Here is a 13,438-nt window from a genome sequence, read left to right as displayed (position 1 = left end):
ACGTTGCCATTAGCCAAAGATTTGGGGGTTAAACATTCTAGTAAAACTTGTTTCTATATCTTACCCATCTCTCCCCCCCCCCCCTTTTCATTCAGCGCATGAGTTTATCCTCACTCTCGATGTATGTGCAAAAAAAAAAAAATGAAACGAACCCTGCTACTAACTTTAGTGCATCCTAAACACTAGAGCGGGTGTCATGTCGCTATACTAGCACTGACCAATGGAGATCGCGCGTGGCTACGAACAATACCCTTTCCCTGACGTCATATGCTTGGACAAAAGGACCGGTCTGCGTATCCCAACGAGTTTAAGAAATCGATAATAGAAATTCCCCTCTCCTGATATCCCCGACAGTGAACATGCCTCTTCTTCATTCTTTCTTAATAATTCGTTTAAATCATTATTTTCTCACAAAAAACTTGGTCGTTACAGTTTCGTTCTCGTTTTTTTTTTCGTATTTCTTTCTTCGTAAAAGCATAAAATATAATACCGATACATGTTTTGAAGGTCAATCGTTGAATTGAAATAATCTTTTCTTATCAATCAAAAATAACAGAAGTGAACCTCTCTTGGACAAACGGAAAAAAAAAAAATCACACACAATGTGTCATGTATCCTTCGTTCTTGAAGATGTTTGATTTGACTTCGATGGTGTGGGGCATCTGGCATTAGAGGGAGCGTCTAGTAGCGCATCGACAGCATGTTGAATTCTTTTCACATCCATACACAGCTGGTCGACACGAAAGTGTAGGCTTTTACACCTCATACAAATGCGTTCCATGCCCTTGCATTTAAGAGCACAGATTTCGCAGGTGTTTTGTTCTTCATTGTCAGATGCTATGTGGTTCACAATTGAACTGTTCCGTGAAGAGTGAAGCGAGTCATTGACACTATCTGAGGTTATTTGCAAGGCAAAATGGCGGCAAATCTCAGAGTTTAGATCGGGGTATATCTGTGCCAATTCCCCTGCGTAGAAGTCTGTGGCAGAAAGTTCTTCAGGCACAGTGTTATGCACTTTCGAGATGAGATCTATAGAATAGGATACACTGTCTGTTGTGATTCCTTTCGGAAGTTTGAATTTGAAAGATGAGGTGCCTGGTTGTCCCCGGCACTTATTTGTCCGTAGTGGTTTTAATTTCACCATGGCGCCATTTTGCACCGAAACAAGTGTAAAGATAAGTTCAAAATATATACACAATGTATTTACTGTAAACTTACAGAGCAAAACTTGACGGTGAATGTCACAGAGCAGTGATCCTCGCCGTGTAGAAATTGAATATTGGTTCCAGTATTAAAAGGCAGAAGGCACAGATGTCCCATGCAAAGAGGTAATGAAACGCACAGAAAGAATGTATGTATGGGACTAGGTAAAAATGAGTTCAGTAAATGCACACCTTGACGTGGATAAGAAGACGTCTATATCTCGATATATGCAAGATGATAAAACATTTCCAACTCAGCAATCAATCGATGGTCATGTATGAATGTGAGTCTCCAATATAAAACGATAGGAAGGAGAATACAACTGCGAAAAAATGAGATTGTCCTGAGGAAATGTCGGTATATAATACCGATACATGTTTTGAAGGTCATTCATTGAATTGAAATAATCTTTCTTATCAATCAGAAATAACAGAACTGAACCTCTCTTGGACAAACGGAAAAAAAAATCACACACACACAATGTGTCATGTATTGTTATGCACATAATCTGGTCAGATACATACACATACACACGTTAAATATATTTATCCTCTTCACTCGTTCGCACAAAGATGTGAAATGTTGTTCCACTTCTTCATTCGCATCGTACAAAGACACTCACACAATTATATTATGACACCCCATGATTTTATACTCTTGATACTCAAATATGACTGCAAAAAAGAAATTTTGATGCGTTACACGCACAGATTTAAGACTGCAAATGGTGAAATGATGAAACGATGAAATGATGAAACGATGAAACGGTGAAATAATGAAACGATGAAATGATTACACGATGAAATGATAAAAATTATATGCAGTGTATTATTTTTGAAATATATAGGATATCTATTTTACCGTGTAATGGAGTATGACAAAAGCTTTATAGTGAGGACATGGAGGATATCAACGAATATATGGATATTGCGCATGATTGTAAGTATAGTTGAATAAATGAACAAAAAGAAGGAAAAAGTTCCATGTGTTTCAATTCCGATATCTCGAGTTGGTGAATGTGGTTGAGATTGCATGTTTACTTCATTGGTGCGGTTGTCTGTTGAAACGATGCGAATGAGAAAAATAGTATGAATGGGGTGCTATTTAAATATGTACACACGCATACTTGATATTATATTCTACAAATGTTTTTTTTTTTTATTGTATTAACGCTAAACCCTAGCATCGTTACATATCCCCAGCCGGTCATTTCATCGGCTGATCATTGATTGTACGGTCTATGTTCAGATGTGAGGGACTGTACATGATACATAATATTCTGTATGAATACATTCGAAATATTGAATGCTAGCCGTTCTACTGAACTTATCCTCACGATATAACGACTGACACTACTATCTTAATGTTTTCATCATTTCATCATTTTATCGTTTCATCATTTCATCGTGTAATCATTTCATCGTTTCATTATTTCACCGTTTCATCATTTCATCGTTTCATCATTTCACCATTTGCAGTCTTAAATCTGTGCGTGTAACGCATCCAAATTTCTTTTTTGCAGTCATATTTGAGTATCAAGAGTATAAATCATGGGGGTGTCATAATATAATCGTGTGAGTGTCATTGTACGATGCGAATGAAGAAGTGGAACAACATTTCACATCTTTGTGCGAACGAGTGAAGAGGATAAATATATTTAACGTGTGTATGTGTATGTATCTGACCAGATTATGAGCATAACAATACATGACACATTGTGTGTGATTTTTTTTTTCCGTTTGTCCAAGAGAGGTTCACTTCTATCATTTTTGATTGATAAGAAAAGATTATTTCAATTCAATGATTGACCTTCAAAACATGTATCGGTGTTATATTTTATGCTCTTACCGTTATGAAATTACGGTTAAAAAAAATGATATTAGAACGTGTGATGGCTCCAAAAAAATACACATTTATGCAAATCTACGAAGAAAGAAATACGAGAAAAAAAAAACGAGAACAAAACTGTAACGACCAAGTTTTTTATGAGAAGATAATGATTTAAACGAATTGTTAAGAAAGAATGAAGAAGAGGCATGTTCACTGTCGGGGATATCAGGAGAGGGGAATTTCTATTATCGATTTCTTAAACTCGTTGGGATACGCAGACCGGTCCTTTTGTCCAAGCATATGACGTCAGGGAAATGGGGTCTATATGGAGTTTATGGTGTGGTGGAGCTGTGCGCGTTTGCAATATCATGGAAATCTTATTTGACTTTGCTTGACCTAACATCATTACGGTGTGAGTACTTGGCATCGAAAGTGAGAAAGAATGAGGACAATTATATTCCTCTTTTTATCATTTCATCATTTTATCGTTTCATCATTTTATCATTTCATCGTTTCATCATTTCACCTTCTTCTTCTTCTTTTGTTGATTTCCTCCAGTCCTGGAGAACTGCGTTAGATTCGCAGAAATTTAGTAATACATTGGTTGTAATGTACTTAATGTGGTCATAGGTCAAGCCGGAGACAACAGACAAGGATCAACACAATAAGTAATAGCAAAGAGCAGGAGAGATGAGGAGGACAAGATGAGAGCAACAAATCAAGCACAGGTATGAAAAGGTTATGATGTCATAGATGAGCGGATCACATGCATATCAGCTAGGAAGCGAAGGGAGTTGATGTGGAGAATTGCAGATTCTTCCTGGGAAATATTGGGGTCACTTGTTCCGGTGAGTATTAGGCTGGCAGTGAGTGTGGCTTGCTTATCTTGGGGCGTCCGGGAGAGCAATTTCCGTAATCTTTCTGGTAGGTGTGAGATATATATCTTCCTCTCCTTGGCGTACAGCGCGCACTCCCCAAGGAGATGTGTGATAGTCTCCTCTTTGGGCATTTGACAGGGGCACCTAGTATTCTGTAGTTTCCCAACCAAAGTCAGACGGGTGTTAGTGGGATAAACTCCACACAGCAGCTGACATTTAACTGGTACTGCCTGTCGAAGTGAATGCGAGTCGAGTCTGGCGGGGAGGAGGGTAGATACCTGGGAGGGGTCCAAGGAACTGAGGAGGTGAAGTGTGGACTTGGTGGCCATTGCCTCTTTGGATTTATCTTCTCTTTGACCCAGGACTGCTGCGCTAGTGATCCTCTTCCACTGCTGATAAGTGGTGGGCATGTTCAAGACATCTTCTAAGGGTGGAAGATTGTACTGTTGAAGAAGGGTCTTGAAGGCTTTGGTTGTTTTGGAGCCTGGGTGATGGCACAGCATGTGCTTGAACAGACGGTACTCGACCCTGTTGGGTGTTAGTGTGATCATCTTCCCGAGCAGCCTGAGCCGGAGTATGGCAATCTTGTCAGAAACATTGGGAAGCCTGGTCAATATGTGCACAGATTCGTTGGCTGTGGAACGAGGAAGTCCCAGCAAGGTTTTGAATAAGGTCTCCTGGGCCTTGTCTAGGCGATTCATAGCTGCCTTTGTGAGGTATGTTACCTCAGATCCGTAGGTCATACGTGGTAGGCAGAAGCGTTCCCACAGGGATGCTATAACAGTTGGTGTGAGTCCCATGCGGAAGGTGCCTAGTCCTGTGAGTGCATACAGAGTCTTATTGGCTGTGGAGATCATCTTAGGACTTGGGTCATGGTTACTATTAGAACGAATAATACCAAGGTGGGGGTGCTTGTCTACCTGTGGTATGGTGTTTGATCCAAACTGCCACAGGTGTGTTGTCTGGGGTCCTGGTCCAGTGACGATGACGGCACTCTTGGCAGCATTGATAGTGTATCTCCACTTAGTGGAGTATTCATACACTATCTGGAGCATGCTGTTCAGTTCATCTGCTGACGTTGCCACAAGAGCAACATCGTCTGCCAGAACCAGTATACCAGTGTAGATAGAATGTACTGAAGAGCCGAGCCCGGAGTCCCGAAGTTTTGTGATGAGACCATTAATGTACACGAGGTAGAGCAGAGGGGACAGGATTCCACCTTGTCTGACACCTTGCCTCACATGAAAGGGTTCACTTGTTCTGCCGTTCCACCAGACTTTGGCCGTCAGGCCTTCGTACAGATTCCTCACGAGTAGCCATAGGCTTCCATGCACACCTGCTTTGAAGAGCTTCAGTAGCAGGCCATTGTGCCATACTGTATCGAAGGCCTTTGCTGCATCTAGGTAGGCCACAAAGGTTTGCATCTTGTTGAGTGAGTTAATCTCAATGACGATGTTAAGAGTGCTTGCCAGTAGCATACATGAGTGATCTTCCTGGAATCCACTTTGCAGTTCATCTGGCACATTCGACCTGCGAAGAGTCTCCTCTATGTGCGGTTTTATGAGCAGCTCTAGTAGTTTACAGAACACAGATGTCAGAGAGATACCCCTGTAATTGGAGGGGTCATTCATCGGTTTCCCTTTTCCTTTGTGTACAGGTAGGATGAGGCTGATCTTGAAGCTGGCGGGGACGTGGCAGTGGTATACAAGTGAATTGAATACCTGCACAAGGACGAGGCGTGCGATGGGGCCGGCACATTTGATATGCTCGGGGCAGATTTGGTCTTGCCCACCAGCTTTTCCTGCCTTCAACTTACAGATTGCATCATATAAGTGTGAGGTGGTGATACGCATTTGGGTTCTCTGTAGGGTTTTCGCTGCGGTACTCACTTCCTGGTCTATCAGACACGGGAGGAGATCTTTCGGTGTTGAAAGCTGCGTGAAGTATTCTTCCCATCCTGCGAGAATTCGATGGCCTGCATACGTTCTTTCATGTACAACTATGGAGTCCGTCTCTGCGCCTTTCGCTGAGACTTTGTGCTGCCTGACTAGCTTGCAGAACAGTCTGGGATCATCTTCCCTTGAAGATTCAACTTCCTCCAGGATCATGTTTTTCACACGCTGCCTTTCCTGACGTAGATGGCGTCTGAACCGTTTCTTCGCCTGTTTGTAGTCCTGCCAAATATTACACTCTTTATTCCGAGGACGACCTTGCTCCTTCCAGCTTTTCCAGACATGCTTCATTTGGCTGTATGTCTGATCCACTGCTTCAGTCCATTCTGGCTTCCTAGCTTTGGGGGTGCTAGAAAAAGAGTGAGGCAGGTTGGAGGTTGAAATCTGAAGCATGATGTTAGATACCTCATTGAGGACCTGTTCGGCGACTTCTGGGTGTAAAATCTCAGATTCCATGGGGAGGTGTGACAAGATCTCTCTGCATTGCTTTTCTAGGGGTCGTGTGTACAGCATTTCTGTGGATGCAGGGTCAAGAGTTTCCCATCTTATCTTGAGTCGAGGAAGTTTCCTTCCATATGGTACTGAGGAGGAGCTATCCTGTGGTTTGCGTGGGCCTGTCCTGTCTTGGCAGTTGTCATACAACACTTTGACTGGAAGATGATCTGACGTGTTCTTTGGTTCCTCTGGACAGATGTGAAATTCACAGTATCTATCCATTCTGTTGGTCCTAACAATGAGTAGATCCAGATTTGACTTTGTCATGCCATCATCACTCATGTACGTGTATGTGCCTGGGATGGAATGGGGCTTGTTGAGACAGAAGAGACTGTGCTCATTAAGGAAGATATGCAGGGCCTTGGCCTGACTCTTGTGGTGCTTAGCTGGATGGAAGATGTCTACATTGAAGTCCCCTAGGATGACAACTTCTGTGTCCTGATTGAACGACTGTAGGATATGGGACATCTCATCAATGATGGAGTTATACTCGGTGATTATGTCGAGGGAGTTGCCCGTTGGCATGTACACGTTTAAGATGACAATGTCTCTTGTGTACCCATTACCCTTGATCTTTCATTTCATCGTTTCATCATTTCATCGTTTCATCATTTCATCGTTTCATCATTTCACCATTTGCAGTCTTAAATCTGTGCATGTAACGCATTCAAATTTCTTTTTTTTTGCAGTCATATTTGAGTATCAAGAGTATAAATCATGGGGGTGTCATAATATAATTGTGTGAGTGTCTTTGTACGATGCGAATGAAGAAGTGGAACAACATTTCACATCTTTGTGCGAACGAGTGAAGAGGATAAATATATTTAACGTGTGTATGTGTATGTATCTGACCAGATTATGTGCATAACAATTCATGACACATTGTGTGTGTGATTTTTTTTTGTTCCGTTTCTCCAAGAGAGGTTCAGTTCTGTTATTTCTGATTGATAAGAAAGATTATTTCAATGCAATGATTGACCTTCAAAACATGTATCGGTATTATATTTTATGCTTTTACCGTTATGAAATTACGATGAAAAAATGATATTTGAACGTGTGATGGCTAAAAAAAAAAATACACATTTATGCAAATCTATGAAGAAAGAAATACGAAAAAACGAGATCAAAACTGTAACGACCAAGTTTTTTATGAGAAGATAATGAATTCAACGAATTATTAAGAAAGAATGAAGAAGAGGCATGTTCACTGTCGGGGATATCAGGAGAGGGGAATTTCTATTATCGATTTCTTGAACTCGTTGGGATACGCAGACCGGTCCTTTTGTCCAAGCATATGACGTCAGGGAAAGGGTATTGTTCGTAGCCACGCGCGATCTCCACTGGTCAGTGCCAGTACAGCGGCATGACACCCGCTCTAGTGTTTAGGATGCACTTAAGTTAGTAGCAGGGTTCGTTTCATTTTTTTTTTTTTTTGCACATACATCGACAGTGAGGATAAACTCATGCGCTGAATGAAGGGTAGGGTGGGGGGGATGGGTAAGATATAGAAACAAGTTTTACTAGAATGTTTAACCCCCAAATCTTTGGCTAATGGCAACGTAGCAACGTAAACATAAGGGGGAAAACAACTTTGTGAACCACGAACCGTGAATGACCGTATCGTATAACATTGTCGGCAAAAAAAAAAAAAAAAAAATTAAATGTTTGGATGGAGAATATCAAACATATATGTGTAGTAGCAACCGTTAATGATTGCACTTTTCAGCTTTTAATCGTACGAATACAGATAAGTGGAAATCACCTCCGCATAAAAAAGAAATGCAACTTTTCTCACATTAAAAAGCAATGGGTTTATCATTTCGATTTTCTTTTCTGAGTGGACGGATTTGTTTGGTTTTTTTTTTAATCACTGTGATGATCATTAGAAAATAAAGGAAACATAACTAGCCTAGGCCCTTGTATAATTAAACAAACCTCGTATGATTTATTCGATATATTATATTTATAGATGTTATTTATCAATTACAACGTGCACACAAATGATACTTACACTCATAGTATATTAGATCTAAATAGGTATAATTTGAAAAGTAAAGAAATATTTTAATATTACTTCCTGACAATATAATCGTATAGAAGGACCAAAAAATTGACAGGCTCATTACCAATTGTTAGTATTATTTAAACTGAACAACTTTTATCCTCTTCATGAAAATTGACGCAAATTAGCCAAGAGAGAAAACAATTCATTGCGGTTATCGTAAAAAGGCGATGCCATTACTTTATATCAACTGTATGCGTTGTTATAGTACTGCCATAGGCTACTGATAGTGTAATATACTCGTTTCCTTGTACTTTATTAGATGCAGACAAAATAATATAAATTTAACATGGCTACAGGATCTTTCCATAGACTCATAGGGAGGGGTAAATGACTTGAACTGCATGGTAACGCAACAGCTACCAAAGCATACACTCGTCTCATACGGATAGACTAAAGCATCCGAAACTTGACCCATCAGCTTTTCACATCATTCACATCTGTATCGAGTTATACAGATCAATACCTCACACCCGTTGAGTAAATTTATATACAATTTTATCTTGTTCTCTTTGACACGGTGGTGCAATACTTCTGTAGGTATTATGGTACGGGCCTTTAATGTAATACCTAACAACTCACCGAATGGCGAACAGGACGACAGGACTGGGGGTACCACCAACAGGAAGGGTAGACTCGTGTGACCGTATGACACTTAGAGTAGTGTAGAAAGCACCAGGGCACCAGTAGAGGTGAACAGTGTCCTTGAAATGGGTATTGCACTTCCCGAAGTAATATGAAAGAATATGGACTAACTCCGAATGCACTTAGGGTGTCCGAAGACGACAGTGTCCCATAGAAATATGTACAAAATATCCAGCAGCAGCGTGGAGTATCCTCCGGGTGCCGCGGCTAGCACAAGCGAGGGTAGAGTCCACCGCTGGGGCGCTGGATAGATGAAACTGCGAGGTCCCTGGTAGAGTCTGCACACCACGAACAGTACGCTAGCAGGACCGATGCAGTGCAATGTGATGGAGCGCAGGTAGATCGCGTTGAATGAAGCGATGTAACGAAGCGCTGATCGCGTTGAATGTAGCGATGTAAAAATCCCCAGGTTGGAGTGTAGAGTATGAAGAAAGAGCGAATCGCGGTATAAAATGTAGCGAAAGTCGCGAAGTATAAAATCCGGGAAGGTGTGATATTCCGAATTGAGAATAATCCGTAAGTAAAGGTGATACAGTATGCGGACGTGACTTCGACGATTAGATCGTGCTCTCTGGATGAAAGCTAATCGTGAAGTGATGAGGAAGCGTGGAAAATGAAACGGCGTGGTCGGAGAAAACATGTCACGGACAGGAGCTTTGAGAGTGGTAATTGGCTGATGAAGATGCGCAGCTCGTCACTAATTGGTAGCTTGTTTCCGTGACAGCAAAACAAGGGGTGTGTTTATGAAAATCCGACTACTGTTGGAATGTGAAATACGCGTACCTCGGCACGATGACAAAAGCGAAGAATGTAGTGCGCACCTGTCATGTGTCGGCGCACAAAGAAAGCTCGCGTGGATGTTGACAAAATACTGTGGCAGCCAGACAGCGTAATTTACAACAGCCAGAATGCCAGACAATATGATACATAAGCCGGGTTCACACGTACATCAATTAGCGGGATACAAATCTCGAGATTTGCATCGCGATCGTAATCCCGAGTTTTTTGCACGTGTGGACAGAAAAAACCCGAAAATTAGCGGGATAAGCATCGCGATGCTAATCCCAAGAAATCTTGCGCTGGTTCGCCAATTAGCGGGATAATTGGCCCCGCGCTGGTACGTGTGAACGGTCGGGATTAGAATCTCGAGTTTTTACATCCCATCATGCAATGCGCACATCACAACAGCGAGGCCTCTGCGAGGAGGTCCTTCACCTCTTTGGAGAACAATAACAACAGCGCGCGAACCACACCAATGACGCGTAAAAGACAATGGACAAAGGAAAGTGCGCACAGGTGGTGATAGAGAAGGGCGCTGTGTGACCCAGTTTGCAGGCTTTGCTGTTATCTCTATCGGCAATTAGCGGGATAATTCGGTACGTGTGGACGCTCGCCAAATTAGCGGGATACCGATCGCGATCGGTATCCCGCTAATTTGGTACGTGTGGACGATCGCAAAAAAACTCGGGATGAGCATCGCGATCGTCATCCCGCTAATTTGTACGTGTGAACCCGGCTTAGATATAGAAAACCGCTACACTTCCATCGAATTCACCATCTTATCCAAGCGTGTCCGACGCTGTTACGGCTATGACATAACAATGGACCTCGTTTCACACCTGTTGACTAGATACAGTTTACCTTGTTCTCTTTCACACGATGGTGCAATATACTTCCATCGAATTCACCATCTTATCCAAGCGTGTCCGATACTGTCACGGTTATGAACAATGGACATCGTCAACACGTCACAGCACAGCCGGGGTTTGCTCAAAACAACGGTGTCTCATTAAAGCAGAATATCTATAAGGAAGAGTAAGATCACGCTCAGATAATAGATTGCATATTTAAACAATAATATATAACTAAAGCAATGGACTATCATGTTACCTAATATAACATACTGTTAAAACAGAAGAATCTTTATGAGCGTAATAAAAAACAACAACACACAGACATTATTATCAATAAAACAATAGGATATTGCTGAAACAATCGACCATCATCTCCGTTAAAACAATAGGATAATGCTAAAACAATCAACCATCGTAGCACGTTGTCGACATAGTGTATTGTTAAAACAAAAGAATATTCATGAGCATGATCTAAAACAATAAACTCATCGTTAAAACAATAGCATATTGCTAGAACTATTAACCATCATCTTGCGAACAAATAGCATACCGTTAAAACAAAAGAATGTTATTTATGAGCGTGATCTAAGACAATAGACTCAGCAGTAAACAATAGAATATTATCGAGTAATACCCTAATTATACAAATCTGATTAATTTTGTGATCGTTAATATCATATTCTCTTTGTTTAAGAACAATGCAAATATTCATATTTCATATTCTATTGTTTACTCTTCCTGCTCCTGCTCCTGGACCTCTTGAAAAGGTACCTCATATACTACTGACGACGGACGGACAGACGCCGCAGGCAATCCCTTAGTCTCCCCTCATATAGCTCCTGTGGGCTCGACAAAAATGACAACTTTTTGAATAATTTCAGCCAGTTGGAACTCCGTCTCTGAAACCTGCTTGCCATTACTAACAATAATGATAACAATGTGTGATCGTGGCTTAGCGTTCTACAAATTACTAATCTCTGAAATATACATTTCCCGCTTTCCGGTTCCTTCTCTTCGCGGTTTGTGTACCCGTAACGATCACATGATGGATTGTATATTGCCATATCAATGGCCAAACACAAAAGATACCAAACAAATATGAGTTTCTAAACAAGGAAAAAAAAAACACCCTTAGGGTTGGGCTGCTGATTTGCCTTTGGATAGATGCAAGATGGTGGCTGCTCAGCATCGTTGAATTCATTTTGTGAACAGCCAATCATCGTGCAGCACGCAAGGGGTGTTAACACTCGTCTCTCAATGAAATTTACATAGCTGTTACACCTCGCTGCATCGTGCCTCAGTTTTTTTCCCGCTTGGGTAGCAGCAGGTGGTATAGGCAACCATCGTCGTTGCTTCAACGCGCAAGGCGTTTCCCCCGATTATGATATAGAGAGCATGCACACAGTGTAGTACATGTTCACCAATACATGAATATAATCATCGTTCCACTTCAACATACAGAATATACTATCTGCCGACTTTTCTATGAATGCCGGACGGAAAAAGAACTTCAGCACTGTTGACATGCTGAATTGTCCTGACAGCTACTATAAGTACTACTGCATGAAATATTAAAGTCACAGATGTGCTTTGGACGATCCACTGCTATTTTGTCACCACGAGGAAGTGCTAGTACTCGTGAATAAGTTGCATGGGGATAGGCTCCTGACGAAACTGGTAGAAAATGGAGCCATGGTTCAAGTTCAACACGGAAAGTCCATAGTGTGCGTATGAGAACCGTGCAATGAGTGGAAGCCTGTGGTGGAGTACACATTAATTCATCGTTTTTATTGATTGATATTTTACAATGGCTTCAAATCGTGATGTCGAAATCAGATTGAACTCCAACACAGATTCAAAGGCCATCAGGCAAAGATCTGTTGAACGCTGCGAGGAAGTATACCTTTATGTGAAAAATAGATTGAGTAGAAAGGACTTTCACGATTTGCTCTTTTTAAATCAGGATTATTTGTCAGCAAGTGACTATGAAATGTTTGAAAAAGAAATGTTGGTCTTGCCTTTCTTCGTTGCGATGATCAAATGCAACACGTACTCAAAGGATGATTTTCGATACCTATGTGAGGATCTTGAAAAGATTAAGTTGTTCAAGCTTTCCGACGAAGTAAAGGAAGTGGGTGAGTATTTCTTGTATTCTAGCTGTGACCGACCCAAATCGACCGGCTAATTAACTTTTCTTTTCCTAGTAGATCTTGCTGGATGATTAGGATTGCACATTGGAATTATATGTTAATTCCTTTACCACAGCTGAAAAAGAAACCAGGTGTTCGCATTTTCGATGCAAATGTAACCAGGGAGAAGGATAGTTTGCAGACTGTCCAAGGAAACTTTCCACTTTAATATGGGAAAGAAAGTTTTCCCTGCGACTGGGATCTTTTCTGTATATTATAGTCAATGGCTGACTGTCTCCAAAGGAATTGTGTAGTTTTGGTTGAGACCTGGCTTCAGGTTTCTAACCTTTTTTTTTGTGAGATAACGAGTAACCTCTTCTGAAAAATGAACTAAGAGCATATTATTCCAGAGGAATCAGTAATTCAATGTTTATATTTGATAAAAATTGGCTTTAAGTTGGCTGAGATATCCAAGACAAAGCGATACTAAGCAAAGGTGGGACCCAACTTTTACTTGGATCGCCTTGTTTTACATTGTTTTTGGAGTTAAAGCTAGTATCTCACCAACGGAGACGTCTCCGCGCGACGTCTCCAACTTATCAGTTGCGGC

At 41.2% G+C, this 13,438-nt stretch overlaps 1 protein-coding gene and 1 pseudogene across 1 annotated transcript; both read right to left on the bottom strand.

Moving 5' to 3' along the window:
• Nucleotides 1-9,383, bottom strand: part of LOC140236282 (uncharacterized) — a 29,690-nt pseudogene extending 20,307 nt beyond the window's left edge.
• LOC140236281 (uncharacterized) lies at nucleotides 3,773-6,883 on the bottom strand. The gene has a single exon (XM_072316237.1). It carries the CDS (start codon nucleotides 6,881-6,883, stop codon nucleotides 3,773-3,775), a length of 3,111 nt encoding a protein of 1,036 aa, XP_072172338.1.
• Nucleotides 9,384-13,438: the final 4,055 nt, after the last annotated feature.

The sequence above is a fragment of the Diadema setosum genome, chromosome 12 (assembly GCF_964275005.1).
Source record: "Diadema setosum chromosome 12, eeDiaSeto1, whole genome shotgun sequence".
In the NCBI taxonomy this organism is placed as follows: domain Eukaryota; kingdom Metazoa; phylum Echinodermata; class Echinoidea; order Diadematoida; family Diadematidae; genus Diadema; species Diadema setosum.
The sequence above is the reverse complement of the archived record's forward strand: the minus strand, read 5'-3'. Positions and strand labels throughout refer to the sequence as shown.

Coding starts and splice junctions, on each gene's coding strand:
- LOC140236281 (XM_072316237.1), bottom strand. CDS start 6,883: ATGCCAACGGGCAACTCCCTCGACATAATCACCGAGTATAACTCCATC.